We start from the raw sequence: 26,762 nt of genomic DNA, 5'->3' as shown, positions 1-26,762 counted from the left end.
CTGGCAGTTTGCAGCTTATTAAATATTCTGCAACATCATTAAGTGGTCCCATGTTCTTGGACTCTTTTGTAATGTCAATTGGCAGGCGGTCAAAGTGCAGCCCAGTCACAGCTCTTAGCAGGCTTCTGCTCAAGCACAAAGGAGGCGGTGTGGAGAAGGAAGCTGGCCAGGGCTGCCTGTCAAGTGGGCAGGCCCGTCTACCCTTGACCCAGAGCTCAGGCACGTCTCCCTGGGTGTGTGACACCAGTTGGCACCTGCAGTCTGATGTTCAGTGCAGGCAATATAGGTTTCTTTGCACACAACACACTGGCAATTGTAGTGTTGCTCACTACTGCAGGGTCACATAACAAGTGGCACTGAGCCATTCTGGACATGTGTGTAGGTAGGGGAGCCCCTAACAGGGCAAGCGAGGGTCCTTTGCAGTTTAGGATCCTAACTGGGTTGGAGCTAAAGATGGATGCTATCAGATCGGGAGGAGCTTCATGTAGTGAGTCCTGTCCCCACCCTTTCTCAACGGTGCCTTTTCTTCAATGACTTATCTCCTTACGCCTTCGTCACTGATCATTTAGTAGATTTTCACTTTTACTGTTAGAAAAAGTTATGAAAATCCTCATACAGTGATGACAGCGACGATGGCAGCAGTGGCCACTTCTCACGAGGCATGGGCCCCGGGTTGGAGGACCCAGCCTTGTGTGGTGTTTGTCCTTGAGGAGTCAGGGGCCCTACTTCCAGTGGTTCCACAAGTACTGCCTGCCTCTAGCCATCTAGTATTTCAATGCTGACCCCTTGGGGCCGAGTTGGTGGTTACTACAGAAGGGACCCAGTACAGCCTGGTGGCATTCAATACCGTAGCTTATGCCCCAGAGTCCTATGTCCAGTATCTCACGCACACCAGCAGGGCCTACGAATTTGTCCCCTGGGTAGATGGCATTAAATTCATGGGCCGGGGTCGCCAAAGCGGCAGCCTCATAGTGGAAGGCCTCAGCACCGCCCTGCAACTGTTGGACAACTTAATAAGACCCGAGAGCACATGTGAGTGCGTCCCGCACTCCTGCCGCACCTGTGGCCAGATGCGTCCAGTCAGCCTGCTGACCTGCAGCTCACCCCGGTACCTACTGCGGCCGGTGGAGAGCACCACGTACTCAGCCTCGTGCAGAAGATCCAGGTGCAGGGAATCCACTTCTCCAGGTGTCGCCCTGCAAGCTGTCCACCCCATGCCCTCTCTTTGAGAAAGCCACTTCCCCGTCGCTGCTGGAGCCACTGGACATGGTCCTGGTGCAGGGGATCTTGCCTTCTGTGGGAGGTGACTCAGCCCCAGGCCCCCTGTAGCCAAAGCAGCCAGTGCCCCTGCCGCACCACCACCTCTCCGTGCGGCACCTCACTCTCGGCCGCCCCCCAGCAGCCACTGCCGTCCGTGCCCCCACAGTGCCAGGTTGCAAGTCGCCGCCCAGAATGCGTGGGGGGCACCAAGAACCAGAAGGTCGCTCTGGCTCCTCCGCTGTGAGTCCAGGGCAGTTGGGCTAGGCTGCCTGGCAGGCCCCGCCATGCGCCCCATACGTCCATGCCCAACACCTCCCGTGCTCTCCCCTGCAGTCTCTCCCATCAACCCTCTTCAACAAGCCATCTCGGGCGTGCCCACCCCCCAACTTCCTTTAGTCAGGCCTATCCGTCCCCACTACCTCCAGGAGACCCCAAGGTCCCTAAGAGGCCCCCTGCTTCCCAGCCCAGCCTAGTATCCATGATGGCCGCTGATCCAGGCCTGGTGCCCTCCACACAGCCTGGTGCCTTGCCCATGAAAGGCAGGGTAGTCCCTGGTGGGATCAGCGGCCCTTCCCCGGCCCAGCTGGGAGCGCTGACCCTGGATGAATAACAGTCTCCAACAAACTCCTAAAATGGGGTCCTTGCGTGGCAGGAAAAAACCCGCCCACCTCAGTGGACGCCAACACCAAGCTGACGCGCTCGCTGCCCTGCCAGGTAGGTCTTCCCGAGCAACGGAGAGAACCTGAAGACAGCAGTGGCCCCAGCAGCTGCTGCCCACGCGGGGCCCGCTGTTCTGGAATTTAAGGATGGTGCAGTTCCACTACACCAACAAGGACCCTGAGTCCCAGAAAGGCTTCAACAGCATCATGGGCAGTATCTTCACAGCCTGCACGCACTGTTAGCTCTGTACGAGGTGCGCCTGTACATAATGCTCGAATCGACCAAGATCTTCATGGGCCTCAGCCCCTAGGAGCATAGCGGCGTCATCAATGGCATCCAGCAGGTCATCACCAACCAACCAACCATAAGCTCGTGCAGCAGCAAGGGATGGAGAGGTGGGGTGGCAGCCCAGGGCTGGGCTGGGGTCTGGAGGACCAAACAAGGCCCTGGCAGAATCAGCTCCAGTTCCACCCCCCACAGCCCCAGCCTCAGGCAGCCACAGCCCCAAGGTAAGCCCAGACACCGCCCGCCACCACCACCCCCTCTCCGCAGCAGCCGCCAGGGTCCTCCTGGAGCAGCCCCATTCCTCCTGCCCACAGCACTGAGGCCAAGCCACAGCTGCAAAGCCTCCTCCTCAACCCAGAGCGGGGTGCCTCCGCCGCAGGCCTCCCTCCATCACTTCCAGCCACCCGGGCTCCCCGTGCTGCTGCCCCCACCACACGAGGCCCTGGGACAGCCCCAGCTGGGACGCCTGATGCTGCACCCCCGGCCCACGCAGTCCTGGCCTGCAGCTTCTCTTGCGAGCCCCACTGCCAGTGGCAAAACCAAAGAGAAGGAGAGGGCCGAATGTTTTGAGAGAAATGGGAGCGAGACTATTTCTTTGTGGAGGTTCAGAGCCTGCCCACGTGTTTATCGTGCCTGTCCTCAAGGAATACAATCTGAACCACAAGCACAGCTAGAGCTACGATCAGTACGCCGAGCGGACCCATGGTCCTCCGGTCCTCCGGGGCTCAACTGGGCGTTCACCTGCCACCCCACGGCCCCAGGTGGCAGCACTTGGCAAGGACACCAGGAACCCCTGGATCCACTCTAAGACATTGAAGGGACGGATCCTGGGACCATGCCAGACACTCTACTCCGGTGCTCTGCCACGAGCTGGGCTCAAGTTCATTGCCCCAAGTCGGATCTCCTGGCGGCGGCGGGGGGTGGGGGCTTCACAAACAGCCGCTTGAATGGGTGAGGTGTGGGAAACCAGTAGGGTTGGCGATCATTGGATGCTCTTACCCCGCACAGCTCATGACCAGGCCGGGGCATGGGTGCCCCCACGGCCCTCTGCACCCAGGCTGAAGGAGCACCACCGGGCGCCAGCTAATGCAGACGCAAAGTGCTGCGGCATGCCTGGGCAGCCGGGGGCTGCTGGCCAGTGTCGGTTAGGAGCCCAGAGCCACGATGCCATTCCCCGTGCGAGGGTCCAAGGCAGAATCCGAAAGCACGCCACAGCGAAGGTCAGCCTCCCAGCTTCAGCTCAAAGGAAAGAGAGGCTTACAAGAGACTTTTAATAACGAAATATTTCTATTTTTCCAATTTTTTTTTTCAGTCTTGAACTCAAAATAAAAGTCCGGTATCCTCCCTGTTTGTATTCTGTTCCATGCCTTCCCTGTAGCTAGGTTAAAAAATAATAAATAAATAAATAAATACATAAATAAATTAAACATTTGCTTCTAAGGGGAAAGAAAGAGAATCCTTATACCTACATCTTTATGCATATCTCTAGCTATCTTTTAAAATATTTGTTTGTTTGTTTGTTTGTTTTAAAGTCAGATATACAGAGAGGAGGAAAGACAGAGAAGAAGATCTTCCATCCTCTGGTTCACTCCCCAAGTATCCGCAATTGTCAGAGCTGAGCCAATCTGAAGCCAGGAGCTTCTTCCAGGACTCCCACACGGGTGCATGGTCCTAAGGCTTTGGGCCATCCTCAACTGCTTTCCCAGGCCACAAGCAGGGAGCTGGATGGGAAGTGGGGCCACCAGGACATGATCTGGCACCCATATGGAATCCTGGCACATACAAAGCGAGGACTTTAACCACTAGGCTATTATGCAGGGTCCCAAGATAAATTCTTAGATGTGTAAACTACTATACACCCTTTCTGCATACAAATAGCACATTTCATTGTTAGGAAGATCTAATTGTTTCACTCTCTCTAGGGTGTTAAAAAGATAGCTTCCATAGATTCATTCTCTAGAATTACAGTGAAAGAGTTATATGATACTCCCTCTGAAACTTGAAGATAGTTCATTAAATACCTTTCCAGCAAATTAACACCAAGTACTTCTTCTCTTGTTGTTTCAATATCTCAGTTCATTCAATATACCCAAAGCTGCATGGTTTTCAGAGAAGCTTTATCGGAAGGTATAAACTAAAACCAGTAGTCTTTGCTCTCTTGTTTCACTCAGCCCTTGAGCTAAGAATAGTTTTCAGATTTTTGAAAATTGAAACAATGCTTTATGCCATATAAAACTCCAATTTCAGTATCCAGCCTCAGGTTTTGTGAAACAGAACCACACCCCTGTGTTTCATCCATCCTCCCTGGGAGTTCCGCACAGGGGCAGCACAGTCGAGAAACTGAGAGAGACTACATTCCCCAGAATGTCTGAAACACCAAAAACATGGCATGACCCAGGAAAGCATCTCAGATAAGCTTGCCAGGGTCTGCTTTGGGTGGGCATGGTTTCCGGTATGGTGCCCCATGTCTCTTCTGCTGGAGAAGTGTAATACATGGCAGTGCCAAGGCTAAGCATGTGTCTGATAACTGAAAATTGCTCTAAAGAGTCACAAAGGAAAACTGGCAATCCAGAATTACTGATGAGTTGGTCCAGTGCCGTATAGGCCTACCCAGAAAGAATGACTGAGCAAGAAGTGGCCTCCATGCAGTGGGCTCATGTGACACCATGACGTCCATCCATCCACTCAAGGACAAGTTTCGGATGCTTGATAACAGACATACATCCGTATCCACCAGGACCTGGAGTGGCCTCAGTAAAAGACACTGAGATGCAAATGATGCCAAGAGCAGCAGCTGCGCAGTCTGTAGCAGTAGCGTCACTTTCGCTCCAGCCAGAGTTGACACAGGTTGTATCGCACCAGGTGAAAGTGAATATTGATATCCTGGGGCCTGACATGATAGCTCAACTGGGTAAATCCTAACCTTGCAAGTGCCAGGATCCTGTATCCTCACAGCTCTGTGTCCCAGCTGTTCTACTTCCTGTCCAGCTCCCTGCTTATAGCCTGGGAAAGCAGTAGAGGATAACCCAAAGCCTTGGGACCATGCATCTGTGTGGGAGACCAAGAAGAGGCTCCTGGCTCCTGGCTTCAGATTGGCTCAGCTCTGGTCCCTGCAGCCATTTGGGGAGTGATCCAGCGGGTAGATCTTTCTCTTTGTTTCTCCTCTCCACAAAAAATCTGATCTGCTTTTGTAATAAAAATAATTTTTTAAAAAATGCATATTCTGGTCCTCTAATTGGTTACAGCCTACAGTCTAATTGGTGATGAATGACTGTGGCGACAGGCAATCCCAAGAACTCTGCATTGACAGCCAGAAGTCCCTCAACTGCCAAAGCCCCAGTGGTACTCCCCCACTCTCCCTGCAGTGAAACTCTCCAGGATTCTCAGTGGGCATTTGGCTGGGTTCCACACATTGTTGCTGAACCTGGAAATCAGAGGATAGTTACTGGATCTGCTGAGAGAATTACAAAGCTCTAGCACTTGGATGGTGGCAAATTAAAACTCATTTGGGTAAGGCAGTCAGCAAAAGAGTTAAGAGAGTTTGCTGTTGTTGCTTTTGAGAGTCTGGGTCTGAGTCTCAGCTCACTTCCAATTCCAGCTTCCTGCAGACGCACACCCTGGGAGGCAGTGGTGATGGCTCCAGTGGCTGCGTCCCTAACCATCCATGTGGGAGATCTGGGTTCAGGTCCCGGATGCTGCATTCAACCTGGCCAGCAAGGCCTCCTAGAGAGTGAACTAGCTGAACTCTACTTGTATCTCTGCCTTCCAAATAAAATTAAAATAAAGAAAATCTGGGAAATTATCATCACATACATTAATACAGGGTGGGACACAATAGGAAGCACAAGGAACCTACACCTGTTCTCTCATGGAGAACACAAATAAACTTGTGTATCTTAAATATAATAAGCCAATAACACACCATCATAGACATCTAAATGCAATCTGGATTTACCCCCACCAATCAAGGTGCCAGCAACCATAGCTGAAAATCAAATGCATGCATCTGGGATGTGGGAACTAAAAGGCCAGCATGCACACATTATCTGCATGTGAAAACACAGCTCTTACAGGGAGGTGCAGAGCCATAGTCACTCCTGGAAGCCTTATATCTATCCATTGGTTATGAGATCTGGCAGCTATGACAAGAGCAACATTGACAACTCATACGGTACCTGTCAGAGCTGTGGTTTGACACACAAGACACCACACAATCGCACCTGCCTCTCCAGGTGTAACACTGTCATGAACACACCGGCAGTGAGCTCTGCTGGAGCCCTTGGACCTGGAGCTGACAATGGCACAACACATCTTTGGGATTGGAGAACTGGCAGCTTCCTGAGATTTCCAGTAGTTGTGCAACCTGGGTCTTTGGACAATGAATGAGCAATGTTTGATCAGACTGAGAGGTGATTATGAGAGCTGAAGCTGAGGAAGCCCTCAGGGTGTACAGAGAGGAGGATACAATGACAGAAGACACCCAGCCAGCCAGCTGGGAGCCAGAAGTGATCAGCAGGGAGATGCCTGCACAGAATATAAAGCAGACATCACTACTACTTCATATGTTACAATAAACTTTCTCCTGCCTCCACCCCCATCTCGCATGTTTTATTTCTAAAATAAATCATTTGTAATCCTAGAAAGTAAAAAAAAAAAAATACATATAAACCACATGTAGGCTTATTGAATACAACTTTTCTAAAGATGAATGATTTGGCTAGCATCATTAAATCTCTTTTACAAAGCTGATTGCTATTACGAGACATGTTTGGAGGGGGCAGGCTCTTTTTAAAGATTTATTTATTTTATTCCTTTTTATTGCAAAGTCAGACATACAGAGAGGAGCAGAGACAGACAGGAAGATGTTCCATCCAATGACTCACTCCCCAAGTGGCCGCAACAGCCAGAGCTGAGCCAATCCAAAGCAGGAGTCTGGAGCCTCTTCCAGGTCTCCCACACAGGTGCAGGGTCCCAAGGCTTTGGGCCGTCCTCGACTGCTTTCCCAGGCCGCAAGCAGGGAGCTGGATGAGAAGCAGGGCTGCCGGGATTCAAACTGGTGTCCATATGGGATCTCAACGCATGCAAGGTAAGGACTTTAGTTGCTAGGCCACTGTGCCAGAACCGGCAGTCCCCTTTTATAGTCCTTTGAAAATTAATGCCTGTAGTTGATAATTTAGGATTAAAAGATTTGAAATCTTGGAGCTGATGTTGTGGTATAGCCAGTAAAGCTGTTGCTTGCAAACCTATATCACATAGGGGTGACAATTCATAACCCAGCTGCTCTATTTCCAACCCAGTTCCCTGTTAATCGCCTGGGAAAAGCAGAAGAAGATGCCCTAAGTGACCAGGCCCCTGGAACCACGAGGGGGACCCTGATGAAGCTTCTGGCTCCTGGCTTTAACTTGGCCCAGCCCTGGCATTACAGCAACTTGGGTAGTGAACCAACACATGGAAGATGGCTCCTTGTTTAAATAGGATTTTCAAATAAATAAATAGCTTTAAAAATATTTGAAGTCTTATTTATTCTAATAACAAATTTTGAGTCCCATGATCTGAAAGGACTTCACAAGACACTCCTAGGGAAACAGAGAAGTAAAATGCCTCTGTACTCCAGGTTGCCCAGTTTTGTAGCTTGTTATAGAAACACCAGGCATTAGGGGAGCACAAAAGAGCCATCTCTCATTCTTTCCAAGGAGGACACAGTGAGCAGCATGTGGGTGGACTCTGAAATGACAGAGGACAGAGATGATGTTCTGAGCCGAGCCATCAAGTGGTTGAAACCAGACCCAGGAATGTGAGTTCTAGAACGAGGAGCTGCCTGCTGCAACTGAGTCCTGAATGTGAGGCTGAGTTGTAGAGGGCCAACTTCATGTTTTGCATTTGGATTTTACTCCACAAGCAGTGGGATTCCAATGCTGATGTCAAAACGTAAAGGAGAAACCCGTGGAGGTACGACTGAAGATAATTAAACTATAGCTAAGGCTGCAATCTTGTAAGGATTTTATAGAAAACTGGAATTTTAATATTTATGCCCCCTCTTGGTAAATGTGAGTTTATAAATCCTCCCCTTGGGATCCTAATTTCCCCACACAGACAAAAGAAACCCCACATTGTTCACTTTTTTTTTTTTTAACTATTATTGAGACAAAGGGAGAGAAACAAAGGGGAGAGAGAGAGACAGCAGGGGTGTACCAGCACTCCAATTTACTGCTTCACTACTCAAGAGCAACAGCTGGAGCTGGGCCACAACGGAAGCCAGAAGCCAGGACTCACCCAGAGCTCCCTGAATGGTGACAAGAATCCAGTGATGGGAGCCAGCACTGCTGCCTGCCAGGGTCTGCCCTGGAGGCAGCCGGAATCAAAGCCAAGCACTCAGGAGGGTGCTTGTATCAGAATGCCTGAGTTTGTGTCTCGCCTCTGTTCTGATGAGGTTTCCTGCTAATGCATTCCAGGGAGGCAGCAGGTGATGGAAGCTCAGGTGCTTGGGTCCCTGCCTCCCAGGTGATGGACACTCACGTGCTTGGGTCCCTGCCTCCCAGGTGATGGACACTCATGGGCTTGGGTCCCTGCACAAAGGCAGGAGACATGGATAGAGTCCAGAGTCCTGGCTGCAACCAGGTTTAGCCCTGGCTATTGCAGCCATTCTGGAATGACCAGATGATCAAAATGTGCATGCTAACTCTGCCATTCAAGTAAATAAACAATAAATAAAATGTAATTGAAGCAGAGACAGAGAGATCGTCCACCCATACACTGCTGGGTCAGTCTAAAGCGTTCTCGGGTCCTGTGTGGGAAGGTTTGCCAATCCCTGTCGGGAAGCCTGCTTACTTAGGATGGGTTGGGTTTCTTTCCGCTGCAATTGTCTTAGCAATCCCAATGATAAGAAAAAGGAAAGAGCTTGAAGAGTGTTTTAGAGGTTGAGACTTATAAATAGATCAATAGCCAATGTCCTAACAGCAAATAGGAGCCTCTTCCCACAGAAGTCTGGGTTTAGATCTTGCTCTCACGGCCGAAATAATGTGTTCTTTGTACTAACTACACATCCCCTCTCCCCAGAGGCCACACCATTCCTGCCCACTGGTGAAACCCAGTGTTCAGCACGAGTGTTCCGAGGAATGAACAAACATGTCCTTCTCACCGTCATCTATGTCCCAAGACCCATCTTCCATACAGAAAACACAAAACGAGGACAACTCCTCTGCTGTTCAGAGCTACTGTATTCCAGTTCAAGCAAAATGGACACATAATTTCCAATTTTACCCTTCAGGAAAGGATCATTTACTGAGCGCCTACATTACATCATATTTCATAACTCAAATAAAGATTAGAGTAGGCATTGTGGCACAGCCAGTAAAGCCATCACCTGGAGTGCCAGCGTCCCAAGGATGCACCAGTGTGAGTCCCGGTTGTTTTACTTCTGACCCAACTCCCAGATAATGTGCCTGGAAAACAGCAAAAACTGGCCCAAGTGCTTGGGCCCCTGGACCCACATGAACACCCAGAAGCTCCTGGCTCGTGGGCCCTCTCTGGCTGTTGCAGCCACTTAGAGAGCGATCTGGTATGTAGGAAGTTTGTCTCTTCCTCTGTCCAACTCTTCCAAATTAAAACACACACACACACATTAAAGACTTAGTGCAGTCTAAGATAATGACATCCTTTTTAAAAAGACTTGCTGTCCAGCTGCCACACTGTGGTTCACACTGGTTGTTGGCTTCCCACCCACAGCCAAGGTCACCTTGAGAGGACCGCCTGCACCCACTCCTTGCCACCTCAACGACCTGACCATGAGGGAGTGTGATGGGCTTTCCAGTCCCGAGCCCTGCTGGGCCATCTGATCAGCTCCACATGTCTGTTTCCCTACCCTGTCTTTGCATCCTTCCCTCTCCTTTCACTGGACTTCTGGGCCATTCAACCACGTCACATTGCCACCTATGCTTTAGTAGCCACTTCCCCACTTCATTCTACAGATCTTTTCCACTCAGTCCTGTGTGTTAATAATAGTACTTACAGGCATTCCCACGTGTTGTGATATTTTGTGTCTCTAAAAAATTAGTGCAAGTGTGACTTTATCTCTTTAGATTAACACTGGACTTTCACCAGCAAAATATTTTATATATATATATATACAACATACATTTTATATATTTATTCAAGCTACTTTACATTATAGTTTTTTAAGTATATGAACTTAATGTATTTCATAAAGATCTATTATCCAACAAAGCCTTTATAAGCTTTCAAATATAAAGTACAATAGTGCCCTCTGGTGGGACATAAAAAGAACTGCTCATTACTCAGCATTACTCAGTATTGACTTTTTTTTTAATTGGAAAGGCAGATTTAGAGAGGAGACAGAAAGATCTTCCATCTGCCTGTTCACTGCCCAAATGGCTGCACCCGCTGCAGCTGAGTCAATCTGAAGTGAGAAGCTTCTTCCCGGACACTCGTGGGTAGAGGCCCAAAGCTTGGGGCTATTCACTGCTTCCCAGGCCTCAAGCAGGGAACTGGATGGGAAGTGGAACAGCCGGGACACAAACTTGTGGCCATAAGGGATCCCAGCACCTGCAAGGTGAGGGTTTAGCCAGTGAGCCATTGTACAAGGCCCATGAAAAAACTTTAAAAAAAATTATTTTTGGAAGGGTTAATTGTAAAGGGGACTATGTTCCTGGAAGTCTGGAATTTCCAGACATGCCTGCATGTTTATGAGAAAACTCTGCTTCTTGGAACACCAGGAAACAAACAGGACCTAGGTGAGATCTTGGAGTCTTAAAGGCTTATAGGACAGACAGCTACCTCCAAGGCACTTAAGTGATAGGATCAGAACCAGAGCCTATGCATTGTAAATCTTTATTGCCTGCTTTCTGCTCTGCCAAGTAAATGCCCCTCATCACATATTTGTCCATTGACACAGATACTTGCTATAAAACCCCCCACTTATTTTGAGGCACTTCTTTTTTGATGGCAAGATGTGGCCGCCTGACTGAAGAAAAAAACTTGGAATCTCGCTCAACTTCTTTCAATCCCAACATTTTTATTTGAAAAACAGTTACAGAGAAGAGAAAGAGATCTTCCATATACTGGTTCACTTCCAAAACAGCTGCAGTGCCCTGGGCTGAGCCAATCCAAAGCCAGAAGCTTCTTCTGGGTCTCCCACGCAGGTACAGGATCCCAATGCTTTGGACCATCCTCCGTTGTCCAAGGCCATACACAGGGAGCTGGACAGGAAGTGGAGCGGGCAGCCAGGAGAACTAGTGCCCATATGGGACGTCAGCACTTGCAGGCAGAGAATTAACCACTTGAGCCCTAGTTCCCAATCCAGGAGACCTTCTGAAGGCGTTATCAACTAGTGTTAGTTTCTCTTTAACTAGTTTGAACAAAGCATGGTCAATTAACAACAGAAAAAGTGATTAATCTTGAATCAAGGCTTTAAAGCTGAGCAAATTCAAAGCTGGTTTTCCTCCTTTGGCCTTCAGTCCACTTGCCACCATTCGCTGCAGAGATGACCCACGCCTCCCGCTTGCTGCAGGGGGCATTCGCAGGATCTGATAGTTCATCAGCATTCTGAAGTCACAGCTTGTCTGTCTTCCCTCCAAGCCCACAAGCTCCGTGAGGGCAAGGCCTTTGCCTTGTTAACTAGGGTATCCTCACCACTGCCTCGTGCAACACGGGAACTCAAAACTTAATGAACAAGTCACAACTTAATGAATATTACAATTAAGTCAGCTTTGGCTTTTAGTGGAGAAAAACTCACGCAAGAGACAACGTTCCTGTAAACTTCAAACATCTTGGGACAATAAATTTTGGTTATTAAGGAAAGTAAAGCCCACAACCAAAAGGGGAGAACTGGCAGGGGAAACAAGGGGAAGACCAGACGAGCATGAGGATGTTTGCACATTACGTCCACAACGCCCCATGAGCACCACACTGCGCGGACCCCTGGTGGTACCTGCCGCAGAACAACAAACGTTCTGCTTCAGTACTTCCAGAGGAAGCTGCAAGTTCATGAAGCATCCCGCCAGCCACACTTGGAGACTTCAGGCCACCAAAAGTCACTAACAGAGATCACAAGATTGGATTGAATGATGTTTAGAACTAAAAGTTAACGCTATTGGTAAATGAGAAAACAAACGTCAGAAGTGTTATTTAGAAAAAAGTCTTTATTTCTGCTCCTCTCATAGATCACATGGGTCAGGAAGCAGTCTCCCCACACAGATGGGAACTAGCAGGTCAGCACACACTCTGTAAAGGCAGAGCCCGGAGCAGAGCCGGCCGGCTCCCCAGAGCTCCCAGCTTCGAGGTCGCACGTTCTGATTTTACATCAAGTTCTGAAAAATGTCATTTCCAAAAAATGTTGCAGGGGCTGTAAAAAATAATCACTTTATTCAGTATCAGGAGTATGTTTTCTTTAAGAAATGACAAACTAGGGAGAAAATGCCACTTATCATCATTGGTATGTCAGCGTAGGTCAGCAGGAACAAATACTGTGATGAACTGTGTCTGATACCAGGAAGAAGCTCTAGTCCACGCTCCCCCGTGCTTCCTCTGTTAGGCGATATTTCCCTCACTGCTGTTCCTCGCTTCATCGGGACGACTGGTACAGCCTTCACAACTTCATTAACAGGAGCAATCCAGTATCAGCTTCTTCTTAAAAGGCACTCTAACCCATCAGATAGCCCCTGTAAACAAAACATGTAAACACAAACAATGTGTGATTCCTCCCGCTGGTTGTTTACCATTGTGTCTCTAAGTAACTACTGGGATGGGCTGGTTGTTTACCATTGTGTCTCTAAGTAACTACTGGGACTCGGTTCTACTGCCTTTGTCCTCAAAGGATAAGCTACAAAGTGACAGGAAACAACAGAGTAAGAAGTAAGGAAAATATGACATCAAAGAGTCAGAACCAACCCCTTCTGGACTCCGACCCTGCCTCTATTGCTTCCTGGGTAAGCCTGGGCAAATTTCACCCAGTCTGCTCATCTATAAAATGCCATTTCCTCGAAAGGGTTCAAGGATTACATGAAAAAACATATATATACACCTACTCCTACACTGCCTGCTACCACAGGAGCAAGCCTTTGACGACTGCCAGCTATTACTCATGTTTCAAGTTTTCTCATCGACCAGGTAGGAACTGAAGACTGCTTAGAGCACTGAAGTCCGCTGCAGCGCCAGGCACAGGGCAAGCATTCAAAAATCCCACTTTTTTTTATTCTTTAAACACACACACACAAATTTAAACAAAACCAGAAAGGGGCCAGTGTTACACTACAGTGGGTTAGGTCCCCACCTAGGAAATCAGCACCTCCCACTGGCACCGGTTCAAGTCCTGGCTGCTCCAGTTCTGATTAATCTTTCTGCTAACAGCCTGGCAGATGAAGACGGCAGTCCAGAGCTGGGCCCCTGCCATCCGTGCGGGAGACCCCAAGGAAGATCCTGGCTCCTGTCTTCGGCCTGACCCAGTCCAGGTTGTTATAGCCTTTTGGGGAGTGAACCAATGGATAGAAGATGTTCCTCTCTGTCTCCCTTCTGTTTTTATAACTCTTTTGAATAACAGAATTAAAAAAAAAAAAAAGATTATTTAGGGCCCAGCGCCATAGCCTAGTGGCTAAAGTGCTCACCTTGAACGCACCAGGATCCCATATAAGCACAGGATCCCATATAAGCACAGGTTCTAATCCCTAAACCTAGTTTCCCAACCAGCTCCCGGCCTGTGGGATGGGAAAGCAGTTGAGGATGGCCCAAAGCCTTGGGACCCTGCATATATATCTGACTGTGCAATAAAAATAAATAGATCTTTTTAAAAAAGATTCATTTATTTTCATTTGAAAGGCAGATTTTATAGAGTGAGAAGGAGAGAGAAGGCACTGCTGGTTCACTCCCTAAACGGCCACAATAGACAGAGCTGAGGTGATCCAAACTGGGTCTCCCACATGGGGTCAGGGTCTGAAGACCTGGGCTGTCCTCTGCCACCTTCTCAGGTCATAAGCAGAGAGCTGCATTGGAACTGGAGCAGCGGGGACACACACTGTCACCCATATGGGATGCCAGCACCAAAAAGATTAGCCCAAGTGCTACCACTCCGGCTCACCAAATAAAAAAATCTTTTCTTGAAACAATTTTTTGAAAAAGAGCCCAATTTTCTTTCCTTCCAGTTTCTGGACTCACTTCCCGACCTGAGGGATTTAAACCTTTGCACAGCCACTGTGACTGACGTAAAACTCACACACTCTCCCTCCGCCACACCAGCCAGGCACTCTGCATTCACTCTGCAGTTCACTCTGAAGTGAACTGTCAGCTGACACAACCACCTTTTCAGCTTCAATAGAGCCCAACCCTTCTCACTTCCCCAGCTCCACAGCTGCATAACATCAAGAAGTCTCTTAGGAATACACATTGTCTTTACTTACTGGCATGCCTGATGCTTCACAAAAGGGCATATCAAGAACTAGGCTTCACAAGAAAAAAAAAAAAAAGATGCAGGATTTTAGGCAATTATCCACTGGGGTCTGTAGCTTGTGGTGGAAGTAACTCCACAGCAGGTTCCCACTGTGCGACAAAGCTACTGAAGACTCTTAGGGGGCAGTTTCCTAGCATTTATACACATGGGTATATGAATGCATACTTTCTCTCTCAATAAGCTACAGACTACAGTATTCTGATGGATTAACAACTTATTAGTTAGACAAAAGAGAATATTTAAACAGGTACATCTTTATTCAAAGCTACCAGACTGTCATAAGAATACTTCAAAACGTTCATTGAAAGTAAAATTAAAAACTGCTTACTTCAGTGTGAAAATTTTTCAAATTCAGTTTTTTCATAACATATATTTTCTATCAACTACTTTAAGATGTTTCATATGCATGGATTTAAAAATATTTGAGACCAGGACCCGGCGCAGTAGTCTAGCGGCTGAAGTCCTGGCTTTGCACGCGCCAGGATCCCATAGGGGCGCAGGTTCTAGTCCCCATGGAAGCGCAGTGGCTGGGAGGCTGGGCGTGGTTTCTCCCCTGGTATCATCCTCTTCCCCATATATGGGCAGAAGAAAATATGTAACAAGGGTCTCACCCACTATCCCCTGATCCTCGACTATGTAAGCATCATCAATGAAAAACAGATTGTTTATTTTGGTCTCAATTTTTAAAAAAAAGATTTATTTATTTTTTATTGGAAAGTCAGATCCACAGAGAGAAGAGACAGAAAGATCATCCATCCCCTGGTTCACTCCCTACGTGGCTGCAATGGCTGGAGCTGAGTTGATCTAAAGCCAGGAGCCTGGAGTCTCTTCTGAATCTCCCATGCAGATGCAGGATCTCAAGGTTCTGGACTATCCTCCAGTGCCTTCTCAAGCCACAGAGAGGGAGCTGGCTGGGAAGAAGAGACAAGATGCAAACTGCCGCCCTTGTGGGATCCTAGCACTTGCAATGTGAGGATTTAACCACTGAGCCATTGTGCCAGGCCCTGAAAGTATCCTTTTAACGTTAAGGCAGGCACTGTGCTAGGTTGGCAATAACAGAAATTTCTTCAAATATTATGACATATATTAAATTTAATCTCTTTAATAAACTTTCAAAAGTGCTTAAAATACTGATTTTACAGCTGAGGTGTGTGAGCAGGTAGCAGCAATTAAAGGGCACAAAGCCAGAGAAAAAAACAGAAAAACTTGTCTCCTCTCACCCTGGATCCATTACCCTCTCAAATGAACCCAAAAATGGAAATCCTACTGTCTTCCTTTAGAAATAGTAATGGTTTATTTTATTTACTTTTGAAACCATGGATGGAATCCAAGTTGATACACAGAGCTTCTAAGATTCAGTATATCTTTACAATAAAAACATTACCAGTGATGTTATGCTGAATACCACATAAAACACCTCCTCGTTTAATCTTGACAGTTACTCTCTGAGGTGCATTATTAACTTCCTTTAACAGATCTGCAATCTGAAACCAAGAGCACTCACTAAACTTACCCCAACTCACAAGAACTAACAAGAAGCAAGCCAAAAACGGGACTCCAAGTTCTCCACTTCCTCCTGCACGGTGCTCAGCAGCTGTACAAATGTTTTTTCTTTATCATTAATGTTCTCATTTGCCAAAACTGAACCCCAGATACAAGATCTTACTCCCTGAAACAACCCAGCTGCCTGATTCTTACAGCCTTAACTTTCAGCTCCAGGTCAACAGATAAATAAAGACTCAAAACACTTGATAGAATGGTTATAAAGGCTGGCCACTAAGTTTTCAATTAGCCAGACTAATTTATAAGACAATCAAAAGGGCAGGGCAAACAAGAACACGAAGAGAATGAAATACTTAAGACCACATGCTAGCTCGCCAATGGCCAGAAATGGTCTCCACAGACACAACCTGGATTCAGTGCACGGAGCTCACTGGGCTTTGCAGGCAGCAGGGTGGGCAGCTGTCATAGTCTAAGGGAAGCCTGGCCATTCTACCCTAAATGTGCCACACACAACAGACAAAGTAAGCCACAGTATGAGCAAACATAAAATCCAAACACACTAGGAAATCAGAAGACTAGATGTTTAACACATTTTTAACAAAATCCCAAAGCAAATGAAATTACTAGGAGCTGGTTTTACTAAGACATCCACTCACAAAATCAAAATATATGGAACTTCAAACACTCTCCTATAATTCAATTTAATGACCTCAAAGGAATTAGAAATTGCCATAAAACCAATTTATTTTTCTTCTAAAGACATTAGAAGCTTTCTCAATCAAAATGACCTCTACATATTATACATACAATGTAATACTTTTCCTATCTTTAAGGAGAGCACTAACTTTGCTTTCCCATCCAAAGATTTAATGGGTTTTCTCCATTGCAATATCGAAACAGTAACAGCAAGTGATAGTTTGAAAAATATTCCCAACTGTTATAATTATTACTAGCATTCTGTATAAGCGTAACCAACATTTTAAAGAAAAAAGTACCCATCTCTATTAGTGATGCTGAAGGCAAAATAAATTTTCTCATAAACACACACAGGAATAGCAACCAAGAAGATTTACTGGTCTCAATTTTGTTACCAATCATAGGCATAACCTTAAGCAAATCACTTTAGTTGGTTCTTGAATTTTTCATCTGTTTAAAATGAGGATTAAATTCAATTTCCTAATTTCCTACAATTTTACGTTTTCCAGTGTTATGGACTAAGCAGAAGGTTGGTCCCCAAACTCACACAGACATTTAAACTCCAGCATCAGCAGCTGGTTAAGGATGGAGATTTGACCAAATAATGGCATGTGAGAGGCAGGCCTGCAGGGAGGTCTCCAAGTCGCTGGACACTCGCTCTCAGAAGGCGATCCCCGCAAGCTGGCTAAGACAGTTTATTTTTCCAGCCAAGGTCAATCCACCTCCTCTCTTTCCTCCCACCTTACATACACCTGCCTCTCCACACCGGGTGTGCCAGGATCGACGTCCACAAGACACCAGCCCAAAGGGGCCACCTGATCTTAAACTGTGAGCCTCCATAATAGTTGGGCTAATAAACCCTTTCTGAAATGCCTGTAGCAGCATTGTTGCAATCATAGTTTTGTCAAACTTAGCTTTGCATCTTTGTTAAACTCATGACCAAGAAGAATATACTGTTATAGTTTAAATGACCTGTGATTATTTTAAAACTCACTGCATGTGCATGGCATAGTCATTCTTTCATTTAATCAGTATTTACACCCTTGCCTCTGTGCCCACTGAGCTAGGGTCTTTTTACTTTTTCATTGTTGAACTCTTTACTTGATGGAGAAATTGAGCCTCTGATTATAATGAAAAATCAAAAATGTTATCTAAAAAACAAAAAGCAGAGGGAGAGAAGAGGCAAGGGAGGGATAGAGAAAAAGGAAGAAGGAAGAAAAAGGGAGAAACACAGTATCATTACATCTTTAGAAGTGTTCCCATGAAAAAATTTTTTTAATAAAATAAACCCTTTCCTTCCCAAGAAGCCCTTCTCAGGAAATGAATAGCTAACTAATCCATCTAGGTAAATCCTTTTACATAAGCTAAACTGTTGATTACACAAAATATTTAGTGACTTACGGCAGTTTCATCCTCATGAATACTCTAGCCATGAAAAAGCTCAATAGGACACAAACAAATCCAATGAATAGAAGCAGAAATCTATTGAGTTTTGGAATATTTGGTGCGTTGGATCGGTCTAGAATTATAAAACCTAAACCTCCCATTGTAAACAGAAAGCTAGATGCAAGTCCTTCCATAATATATTGTCCATTTACTCTGAAAAAGAAAACAGAAAAAACAATAAATTAAAATTTTCAGAAAAACAAAGTTTCTCTTAGATTAAGTTATCCTTACTCTCACACCTACTCTACTCAATTACTCAGCAAATATTTTATGAGTTTTTACAGCAAGCACTGTTGCAAGGTGTCAGGATAAAACAGATCAAGACCTTTTGTCTTCATGGCTTCCAAGCAAAAACCTGTTGTTTTTAAGAAAAAAAATGTTTATTATTTGAAAAGTAGAGACAGAGACATATCATCCATCCGCAGATGTACTACCCAAATGCCGACAACCGTCCACAGTGCGCCAAGAGAAGCCACAGGCGAGAGACTCCGTCTGGACTCATGTGTCTGTTCCATGACCTGCTGCCGCCAGGGGTGGGCACTGGCAGCAAGCCACACGAGAAGCAGAGGCAAAACTCCGGGACCCACACGCTCTGGGACCCACACGCTCTGGGACCCACACACTCTGGCAAGAGATGCCAGTATCCACGCAGCAACCTAGCTCGCTTCACCCCAAGGCCCAACTCCAAAGACCCATTTTATAAAACCTCAACAAACATTAACTCTGGGAAAATAGATGCAATTATCACCTTTTAAAAACCAACTATTTCATGAATATAAACCCCTCTCCCAGAACTTTAGGCTTCAAAAAGTATGCTCTGTTGGGCCAGCTTGAGGGTCAGTAGTCAACGTTGCTGGTTAGGATGCCAGCAGCTCATGTCAGAGATCCTTTTCGGGTCCTGGCCTTCCACTGCCCATCCAGCTCACTGCCAATGCAGCTCCCTGCCAATGCACCTAGGAAAGCAACAGAAGAGGGCCCGAGGGGTTGGCATTCGGACAGCCACATGGGATACCAGGAGGGAGTTGCAGGCTCCTGACTTCAGCTGGCTCAGCTCAGGCTATTACATCATTTGGGAACTGAACCAGAGGATAAGACTGCTTTGTCTCTGTCTCTTCCTCTCTTTGTAAACTTGTTTTTCAAATAAATCTTTTCAAAAACTATTTCTGCTATCAACTTCAAGTTAATTTTGGATAGGAAATGCTTCTTGAACTTTTACTGTAATAATAAACACCTTGCTTCAAGTGGGAAACACTTTAAGGATTTATAGAGCTACTTATTTGGAAGTTGGAGTTAGAGAGATGTCCATCAACTGATTCACACCCCAAGCGGCCACATCAGCCAAGGTAGAACCAGGCCGAGATTACGAGTCAAGAGCATCTTCCCGGGCTGCAACACGTGTGCGAAGGCCCCAGCATTTGGGCCATCCTCCACTACTGTTCCAGGCACGTTAGAAGGAAGTTGGATCACGAGCAGAGCCCTTTGAGGATGCCGGTGTCACAGGCAGCAACTTTGCCTACAATGCCACAAGAACAGCCAGTGGAAGCAATTTCAAAAGCAAGTGTTCTTGGGGCCAGCACAGTGGCTCAATTGCATACTTCTCCCGCTGCAAGCACTGGCATCCCATGTGGCACGCTGCTCCACAAGGGTAATTTTTCTGCCTCTCCTTCTCCCTTTTCTATGTAAATCTGCCCTTTCAAAAACAATAAATAAATCCTTTAAATAAAAAGCAAATGTTCTTAAATAAGTCTCCATGAACTCCACAATCTAAACGTCATAATTACATGTAAATGTATATACATGTATATGTGTATTTTTCCATATAAGCAGAGTTTTCATCAAATTCTAACAGTTCAAGGGCCTCAAGAAGCAACTTTCTCCATAAAAGGGATTATTATGGGGCCGGTGCAGTAGCCTAGTGGCTTAAGTCTTCGCTTTGCATGCACCAGGATCCCATGTGGCCACCTGTTAGTATCCCAGCTGCTCCACTCCCCATCCAGCTCCCTGCTTGTGGCCTAGGAAAGCAGTAGAGGATAGCCCAAAACCTTAGGACCATGCATCCACATGGGAGACCGAGAAGAGGCTCCTGGCTCCTCGCTCTGGACTGGCTCAGCTCTGGCCATAGCACCCATTTGGGGAGTGAACCAGTGGATGGAAGATCTTTCTGTCTCTTCTCTCTGTGGATCTGTCTTTCCAATAAAAATAAATAAATCAAAAAAAGGGGGGGGGTGGTTATACACAGGCATATAATGAAGGTTTATGATATATTTTCCATCAACCAACTATTTTCACAAAAAACATAACTTATGTACCAGGTTCAAAATGGAAACACTGCAAAAAAAAGATAATGTGAGAGGGTTTCTGTACTACCAGATCGTATAATTTGATTCTCCATCCCTGAGAATAAAAATAAACCCACCAGGAATATTCCATGTACATACTAGTTTTACTATAAAAAATAAACATAAATATATAACTATATTTGTGAAGATACTCACCAAGGGGCTGTTAGCAAGCAGTATGGTAGGCATTGCTCAAATAGCCCAACCCACACTGCAATGGTGCTTCAGACCTAAAATCAAACTCTCAAGTTTCAAGTTATTTTTCAGGCCCAGCACAATGGCTCAGTGGCTAAATACTCACCATGCACACACCAAGATCCTATATGGGCATCGACTTACGCCCCGGCAGCCCCGCTTCCCATCCAGCTCCCTGCTTGTGGCCTGGGAAAGCAGTCAAAGACACCCCAGAGCCTTGGGACCCTGCACCCATGTGGAAGACCTGGAAGAGCTCCTGGCTCCTTGCTTTGGATCGGCTGAGCTCCAGCCATTGTGCGCATTTCAGGAGTAAACTAGCAGGCAGAAGATCTTTCTCACTGTCTCTCCTTCTCTCTGTATATCAGACTTTCTAATCAAAATAAAATATTTTTAAAGTTATTTTTCTTAATGATATAGTCCAAACATCCACAAATTTTTTCTTAAATTCCTACAGAACACACAGCTTGGGTTTGCAGACCTATTATTTGTGTCATTTACTCAATTCAGCCACTGCAGTAGGGAAGCAGTTAAATCATACATAAAAATCTGGGCATGCCTACTACCAAGCAAACTCCACTAATTCAGTCAGTAAGTACATAAATAAGTCAATAGAGGGGGCACAGTGAAAGACCAGAATAGTCTAAATATATTTTAAACTGATGCTTTCCTTTAAAATCGACAACACATCAATCATTAGGAAACGCTTTTCTAACACATTACAGACTTCTACTCTTGCTCTTGCCTTACTTCCACCCATGTCAAAATTTTGAATTAAAAAAAAATTACTTTTGAGATGCAGAGGTAAAGAGAGAAAGCTACAAAAAATCAAAAACCGGGCCCAGAATGGTAGCCTAGAAGCTAAAGTCCTTGCCTTGCATGCGCCAGGATCCCATGTGGGCACTGGTTCACATCCCGTCTGCTCCATTTCCCATCCAGCTCCCTGCTTGTGGCCTGGGAAAGTAGTAGAGGATGACCCAAAGGCCTTGGGACCCTGCACCCATGTGGGAGACCTGGAGGAGGCTCCTGGTTCCTGGCTTCAGATCAGCTCAGCTCCAGCTGTGGCAGCCAGAAGAACTTTCTGTCTCTCCTTCTCTCTGTATATCTGCCTTTCCAACTAAAAAAAAAAATGCCCACAACGGCTGACACTTGGCCACACCAAAGCCAAGAGCCAGGAACTCAACGTAGTTTTCCCACTGGGATAACAGCAGCCCAACCCATGAGCCATCACGCCGCCTCCCAGGGCCTGTCTCCCCAGGAAGCAGGAGGCAGGAGCCAGAGCCAGCAAGCAAAACTCAGCACTGACATGAGGTGCGGCCACCCTCCCTGGTATCTGAAGCCAAGAGCTAACTGCCTGCCCGGAAGGTCACGTTTTAAAACAGCTGTTGACCACATACAGATGGTTCTCTTAGATTCTTATTGTAATTTTTAAGTAAGAGACATGCTTCAGTAACCTTTCCCACCACCCCCCCCCAAAAAAACTAAAAAAGGGAGCTTTACCTGTAGGCCAAGAAAGCCACTGGTCTCTGGTGCCCGTGTTCATCAGTCATAGAGCCAACACTTGGAGGTTCAACAATAACGTCATAAATTATTCCTACATGAAACAGAAGACAACAAGTTACATCGAGTTCCTAACTGCTAAACTGAGAGTGATGGGTTCTTCCTTTACTGTTTGCTCATTTCTTGATTTGTTTTTAAGACTAACATACTTGGAAGGCATGGTCACAGAGAGTGAGACAGAGCCCTGGCATGTGTCAGTTCAATGCCCACGGGCAGGGCTAGGCTAGGCTGAAGCCAGGAGCCCGGAACTCAACTCAGGTCTCCCACGTGAGTAGCACAGGCCCAACTACCGGGGTCACCCTTGCGGCCTTCCAAGGCACATTAGCAGGAAGTTGAATTAGAAGTGGAACAGCCAAGATTCAAATGCCACTCTTACAAGATCCCAGTGTAACCAACAACAGTTTAATTAGCTTTGCCACATCACTGGCCCCTAATTTTTTTTATAATCAAAGAAGATGCAGCTTATCTTCTAACTTTTGCTTAATCAGATATTCAACCCAATGTTTTAGAATAAATACTAAAACAAAAATCATCTTGGAAAGGATTTTAAAAAGGAGGACCTAATGCAATAGCATAGTGGTTAAAGTCCTGGCCTCGAACGTGCCTGGATCCCACATGGGTACCGGTTCTAATCCCAGCAGCCCTTCTTCCCATCCAGCTCCCTGCTTGTGGCCTGGGAAAGCAATCGAGGACAACCCAAAGCTTTGGGACCCTGCACCCGCGTGGGAGACATGGAAGAGGCTCATGGCTTTGGATTGGCTGGGACATGAACTGGCACCCGTATGGGATGCCAGAGCCACAGGCAGAGGGTTAGCCTGCCATACCACTATGCTGGATCCTAAAGAAGCTATTCTAGTTCATGAAATATACCACATATGCTTACATTTGCTTCTGTAAGTTGAGAGATAACCAGAGAAATTGTCTTACTCAAACGCAAAGCAAGAAGCCATTTTTCAATTGTACCATCCGGGAGACAGGCAATGCTAGAGATCTGTGATCATCAACGCAAAGTCCAGCACGTCACAATATCGTCATGATCACTAATGTTGATGCCCAATTATTAAGGCGTTTCAACTCAGTTAGCATTTCTTTTTACTTTTTTTAAAAGATTTATTTTATTTTTATAGGAAAATCAGATATCCAGAGAGGAGGAGAGACAGAGAGGAACATCTTCCATTCACTGATTCACTCCCCAGGTGGCTACAACGGCCAGAGCTAAGCAAATCCGAAGCCAGGAGCCAGGAGCTTCCTCCAGGTCTCCCACGCAGTGCAGGGTCCCAAGGCTTTGGGCCGTCCTCGATTCCCAGGCCACAAGCAGGGAGCTGGATGGGAAGCAGGGCCACTGGGATTAGAAATGGCGCCGATATGGGATCCCAGTGAGTTCAAGGCGAGGACTTTAGCTGCTAGACTACCATGCCGGGCCCTCTTTTTACTTTCTTTCCTTTCTTAAATATCCTTACGTCTAGTTTTTCTTTTAAAAAATATGGAATGGCAGAGTGACACAGAGACAGAGACACAGAAAGGCCTATCTGAAACCAGGAGCCTGGAGTTTCTTCCAGGTTTCCCAAGTGGGTGCCGGCGTTCAAGGACTTGAGCCATCCTCCACTGCTCTCACAAGCCGTAGGCAGGAAGCTGGACCAGAAGTGGAGCAGCCAGAACTTAACAGTGGGCACCCAAACAAAGTGCTGGCCCCAGGCAGAGGCTTAGCCTGCCAGTGCCCCTACCCTTCTTTAAGCACAGCAATCCAGTGTGGACTTCATCCCAGTGTGACCCAACGACAATCACAGAGAAAAGGCCTTGGCACAGTCACAAATCGCTGGCCCCTGCCCCTTTCCATCACGGTGGGATCCTTTCACACTCAGGAACTCAATTCCTCCAGGTATCTCTGCACTCCAAGCTCTCCTCCTCTGCATCTGCCGTCCTGGACTTCAGGCATGCCTGACCACAGCTTGTTTCTCTGCCTTATTTTTCAAAGTCGGGCTACCTTTGGGAAAGAATGAAGCTGACTTTGACTCGGCTCGCTCTCACCTGGCTTCTGCCACCACGGCTTGTGATCCTGCTAATGCTGTCACCGACCTCCGCTGCCAAATCCAGTGGTCACTGACCAGCTCTCGCCTCGGGAGCCTCTCCAGTAGCCTGCTCCCTTGAAAAGCAAGCTCCTCCTGCAGTCTGCACCAGGCTCCTCTTGACGCTTCCTTGCTACCTGTGTAGCTGAGCATCCTCTTCCATAACCCACCCAACATCACGGTCCCTTAGAGCTTGCTCTGCTCTCCACTCTCTTCCACATTAACCTCCCAGGACATTCAATCCTGTGCACTGATGGGTCTCAATGTGCCAAAGCCCCCCAAAATGAAGTTACAGCCATTCAAGTTCCTGAAGAACAAGGACACTCCACATTTACTAGCTGGACAACTATCAATCCCTCTACTGGCTCACAGCCTCCAGTTCTTTTCCTTCACTGCATTTGCCACAACTTGTAACGCGCCCTCCCCCCCAAAAATCAGCTATTAAATATGCCTCAACTACAACATAAGCTTCTGGAAGGCTGGCTCCTTCTATTCACTTCTACCCACAATGCCAAGTGCCTGGAACTTCCTAAGGACCCACTGCCTGCTGCTGAGTTCACGGGAGCACACACACACATTTATAAAGGCACACCCAGGGCTACTCAGGGAGACTCTTTTCTAGTGGCCAAACTCCTTGCACAGGGACCTCGTGGCCTTGACCACTGTAAGGTGTCGTTGCCACTTCGCTGCAGTGTTTGTCCCTCTGACAAGCCCCAATAGGGAAAAAGTGGAGCTTTCCAACAGCATGAAGACGGGCGCTGCAGGGCAAGGGGAAAGGCCCAGCAGAGGAAGACCCTACATTCTAGTTTAATTAATCACATACATGTCAAACTTCACTCATTCCCTGTAGTATTCCCTACTAACATGCTGAATAACTGTCAGCGCTATTACAATGCCAGACGGTCTCCTACCAAGATGCAAACATCCAAAATGTAGTTTACATCAATGAAAACTGCCACTATTTCAGACTGGGATCGGGGAGTGAGCTCACAGGTTCCTTCTAGAACCAAGCCCTCTAGTTGCACATTCTTCCTTGCCAATGATTCTCACAAAAACCTATGACGACAGCGCTTGCGCGGCTGGCTATTCCCATGAAGCAGAAGCACTTGTGCTCACCTGTGAAGCCTTCCCTTTATAATCTCCCAATAAAACAGACTATGCTCCGCGTCCAACAGCCCAGCAGCACTGCCCTGCGTAAACCTCGGAGCTGCAGCTGCAAAGGGCGGAGGCGGCAAGGGCCGCGGAGTGCCAACTCACCAGTACATCAAGAAACGCCCCTTCGCAACTTTCTCTACGAAAATGCTGACAGACCATCCAAAGCACTGAGCAGCAATGCCAGCAGTGCCACTGTCCTTGTCCTTTTTTTCAAATTCGCGTCTCTGGCCTCTGAAACACCTTCTGTAAACCTCACATCCAGTCCCAAGCATTTATGCAAACTGGGATTCTGTCACATTCCACCCTCGTTTACGGAAGACTGTGCAACAATGAGCCCCAGACGCTCAGGCTTAAGCTTGTGAGAGCTTTTCCCAGATTGCAAGAGACGGTAGACAGAAAAAGAACTCCGAAAAGCAGAGCAGGCCAACGCAGACCTGCCCAGGGCCCCTTGACAAGCAACGTACAGTAAGCCATCGACCACCAGGGCACCAATGGAGGACTGAGAAATAAGCCCGACTCGCATTCCCAGGACCAGAGAATACGCGGAAGGCGGCGGGCGAGGCAGTGGGGCCGGGGCCGGAGCCCCCACAGCCCGCGGACGCCCACGACGGGGACCCCCAGCTCCGCCATCCCGGAAGAGAGGCGTCCTCCCCGGCCGGCCCCCCAGTTACCTCCAGTGATGAGGAAGTAGGACACCACCACCAGGGCGTACACCGTCATAGCCGACGGCATGTGCACCCACGGGGGCTTCTTCAGCTTCAGGTTGGGACATTCGAGCACTAGGAACGGGACTCGGTACAAGGTCTCCATGTTGGCGGCGCCAGGGACCGCGCTCGGAAACAGGCCCGCCCCCCCTGCACGGTCCGCGCATGCGCGGGGCGGGGACTGACAGGTCCGGCCAGCTCCGAGGAAGCAACCGCAACTCCGGAGGAAAGGAAAACGCCAAGGAGAACAGGCAAAGGACACGCCTTAAAAATATCTGCCATTCGATTTTCTTGACTCCTTCTTAGAATAAGGGGCTCCATCTATCTCCCAAAGCGTACCTGAAAGCTGCATGACGTTCGTACCTTCCAGGACCTGCCGAGTTCGAGACGTGGCCGAGCCTGACCAGCCGACGGACCGGCCCTCCGAGTCCCGCCCTCC

At 47.3% G+C, this 26,762-nt stretch overlaps 1 protein-coding gene and 1 pseudogene across 2 annotated transcripts; one reads left to right on the top strand and one right to left on the bottom strand.

The window, feature by feature from the left end:
- Window positions 1–632: 632 nt before the first annotated feature.
- On the top strand, window positions 633–3,152 carry LOC121147493 (annotated as a pseudogene).
- Window positions 3,153–12,342: 9,190 nt separating this feature from the next.
- On the bottom strand, window positions 12,343–26,489 carry OSTC (oligosaccharyltransferase complex non-catalytic subunit). 2 transcript variants are annotated; one of them, XM_040967010.1, is made up of 4 exons: window positions 26,291–26,489; window positions 22,339–22,432; window positions 18,263–18,460; window positions 12,343–12,881 (listed from the first exon to the last, which is right to left on the bottom strand). In XM_040967010.1, exons 1-4 carry the CDS (start codon window positions 26,427–26,429, stop codon window positions 12,863–12,865), a joined length of 450 nt encoding a protein of 149 aa, XP_040822944.1. In that variant the 5' UTR covers window positions 26,430–26,489; the 3' UTR covers window positions 12,343–12,862. The 2 variants fall into 2 exon arrangements, with proteins under 2 accessions (XP_040822944.1, XP_040822945.1); XM_040967011.1 differs by lacking the exon at window positions 18,263–18,460.
- Window positions 26,490–26,762: the final 273 nt, after the last annotated feature.

The sequence above is a fragment of the Ochotona curzoniae genome, unplaced genomic scaffold (assembly GCF_017591425.1).
Source record: "Ochotona curzoniae isolate NIBS_2020 unplaced genomic scaffold, NIBS_Ocur_1.0 scaffold_4506, whole genome shotgun sequence".
NCBI classification, from domain to species: Eukaryota; Metazoa; Chordata; class Mammalia; order Lagomorpha; family Ochotonidae; genus Ochotona; species Ochotona curzoniae.
This window is presented reverse-complemented; position numbering and strand designations above follow the sequence as displayed.